General features: G+C 34.1%; 1 protein-coding gene across 1 annotated transcript in view; it reads left to right on the top strand.

The window, feature by feature from the left end:
• LOC106473722 (beta-1,3-galactosyltransferase 5-like) overlaps nt 1–2,271 on the top strand; it is a 9,026-nt gene extending 6,755 nt beyond the window's left edge. The window contains exon 2 of the mRNA XM_013934399.2: nt 1,075–2,271. Within this exon, the coding sequence (XP_013789853.2) occupies nt 1,089–2,141 (1,053 nt within the window). The 5' untranslated portion in view covers nt 1,075–1,088 and the 3' untranslated portion in view covers nt 2,142–2,271. The remainder of the gene's footprint in view (nt 1–1,074) is intronic.
• Nucleotides 2,272–2,959: the final 688 nt, after the last annotated feature.

Genomic DNA, 2,959 nt, shown 5'->3' with positions numbered 1-2,959 from the left:
AAGGGGAGCTTTTATTAAACTGTTGGTTAGGCATCTAACGATAATCTTAAGGGAATAAAAGCTCCTAACCAACAGTTTAAGATTATCGTTAGATGAAGGGAATAAAAGCTCCTAACCAACAGTTTAAGATTATCGTTAGATGAAGGGAATAAAAGCTTCTAACCAACAGTTTAAGATTATCGTTAGATTTTGTAGCTGTGAGAAAAGAACTCTCAATAATTTAAAGCTTGTCTTCGATTCTTCTTATGACATTTCGTTTTTCAACTTAAGCTTCGTGTTAGGCCTTCATTTAGTTTATTTCGCTGCTTGCACAATAATAATAATAATAATAAAAAACTTATAAAACAAGATGGGAGCTTTTATATAATCGAATACAATTCAAAAGAGAAGCGATCGTGCTTTTTTCTCGAGTCTGTGATAAAAAGTAAAAAAGAAACTTCAAAATATTGATTAATGTTGATGTGGTAAGTGTTCTGATTTTGTCATCTCTCAAGAATTCTTCAGTTTCCGTCATATACAGCATCACGTATACAAAAAGGTTGTATAATAACGTACAGTTTTTAGCATCCTTATATTAGTTTTTCATTTAAGTATTCAAGCTAAATGCAAGCAGCCTTTAATAGCAATTGTTATCGACAAATAGAAGAATAACTAAAGCTTGAGTGACAGAAAAGGAAGTTAACATCTGTAATGGTATTGGGGAAACACAAGTTTTGACATTTTCAATTGTCCTCTACAGTCAGATTTTTTATTTCTTTCAAGGGGTCGAAACTTGTTTCCATATAAATTTTTGTTCCATAACAGTTGGTCGTAGCTTCATTTTAGATAACCTTAAACGTTACTGTGTATTTAACTACTGTTAGATTGACAATTACTATTAGATTATATTAAACTTGACAAGATAGAACCGCAAATGCCTCATTGGATCATGTTTTAAGTTCATAGGTTTTATGATTGAGTCTTTAAGTATATTGGTTTCTTGGGAAGTCAAATTTTAATTTTTCTGTTGAAATTTATTATGTGGAATAATCTTACAATTCAGTGAGTTTAACTCTTTTTTTAATTCTTTTTCAGCAGTGGAACAGATCATGAAATCTCTCTGTTACCATGACAGAAGAAAGAGGTTATTGTTAGTTGTGCTGAGCCTTTCATTACTCAATTCTTTTTGGATAATAAACTTTTATATTTCCATTCTTTCTATTTCATCCTCACAAGATGTCTATGTGAAGCCACTGACCAGATTAATTTACAATTTGTCCTTTCTAAATGACACACAAGATTTTCGGTTACTGGTGAACTTGTCAAATTTTAGTTTTGTGATGAATAATAAACGATGTGATAGTATCAGCGAACTCTTCATGGTAGTGTTTGTCCACAGTGCCCCAAAACATTATCACAACCGTCAGACTATCAGGCAGACTTGGGGACAGGAGACCAACCTTGTGAACGATCCTTTCCGAGTTGTGTTTCTCATAGGAAAGGCGCAGGACCAAAGTGTTCAGTTGGCACTGGAGGAGGAAAACCACATCCACCGAGACATCATTCAAGGAAATTTCATTGACAGTTATCGAAACCTTACATACAAATACGTAATGGGACTGAAATGGGTGACTTATTTTTGTCGTCATGTCAAATATGTGTTCAAAACTGACGACGATATCTTCGTCAATATCTTCCAACTAGTTAAATATCTGAAAGACTCCTTTGGCACGACACCGACAGGAGGATTAGTGGTGTGTTATCTCATTAAAAAACCTTTTGTGAAAAGAAGCCAAAGAAGTAAATGGCACGTGAGTTTCACAGAATATCCATGGAAGTACTACCCACCATATTGTTCTGGATGGGCAGTTTTGATGTCTCCTGATGTGATATTTAGTCTTTATATACAATCTTCCCGGGTTCCTTACTTCTGGGTTGATGACGTTCATGTGTCCGGCACGCTTGTCAAGAAGCTAGGAGTATCTCACGTGGATCTAACAGACACAATGACCATTAATCGAGCAGATATCGCTAGGTGGCTTGGAAGTAACGTCAGCAATTTACCCCCCTTCTTTGGTCATCCCGATGTGGATAGAGAGACAATTTACGCTTTATGGACTAAAACCTTGTTATATTACAATATCATCGAAACTCATTGGTAGAATTCGCAGAAGATCTACGTAAAGGGAACCGTAAAACGAGAAAATCGATAGGCCAGACCTAAAAAAAATCGTATTACAAAACTACTTGTTAAGTTACTAATTCGTACGGATAATTATTCGCACGCACACACACACAAAACGAAATTCAGAAAATATTGAACCCCATCTGCTGTTATTTACTATAATATTTTTACAAATTTCTATGTACTCTTTTTTTGCAGTTTTTTCTGCCACTTGATAAATATTTCCAATTGTATAAACTTTAAAAGTACTCGGTCAAAACAACTAAAAACGATAATTGCTTTAAGAACGTGTTTAAAAACAATGCAATGAAATCGCCTGTAGGAATAGCAAGTCAGAGGAAACAAAACTACAAATCACCTCATCAATGTTCCAGAAAACCTAATGGGATTTGAAAGAATTACAGGACGATGTTTTTAAGTAACTATCTTAGAGAAAGCTGTAATGATATTAATCTTGTCGATAAATGTATTTTTTTTCTTGGGGTCTCGTAAGATATGAGAACAAAGTGTTACTTTTTTGGGTCAAGTATGTCAAGTTGCAATACTCAGGTTAACTAAAGTTTCTGATAATTATCAAGTTTAAAAAAAGGGGGGGGGACATTTAGTGGTCATTTTCTAAATCAACGAATAATAACTAGAAGTTTTCGAAAATCGTAAAATTGCTAATATTTCTCATATTTTTCGCAAAGTAGCAGTTTTATTATGCTTCTCATTGCGGCAGTTGTTTTCGTTAACCGTAATAAGCTAATATATACACCTGGAAAAAAGTTAAGCACCCCAAATATTTTTCAGGAT

This window comes from Limulus polyphemus, unplaced genomic scaffold (genome assembly GCF_000517525.1).
Source record: "Limulus polyphemus unplaced genomic scaffold, Limulus_polyphemus-2.1.2 Scaffold6442, whole genome shotgun sequence".
NCBI classification, from domain to species: Eukaryota; Metazoa; Arthropoda; class Merostomata; order Xiphosura; family Limulidae; genus Limulus; species Limulus polyphemus.
Note: the sequence above shows the minus strand (reverse complement) of the source record. Positions and strands in the feature narration are given on the sequence as shown.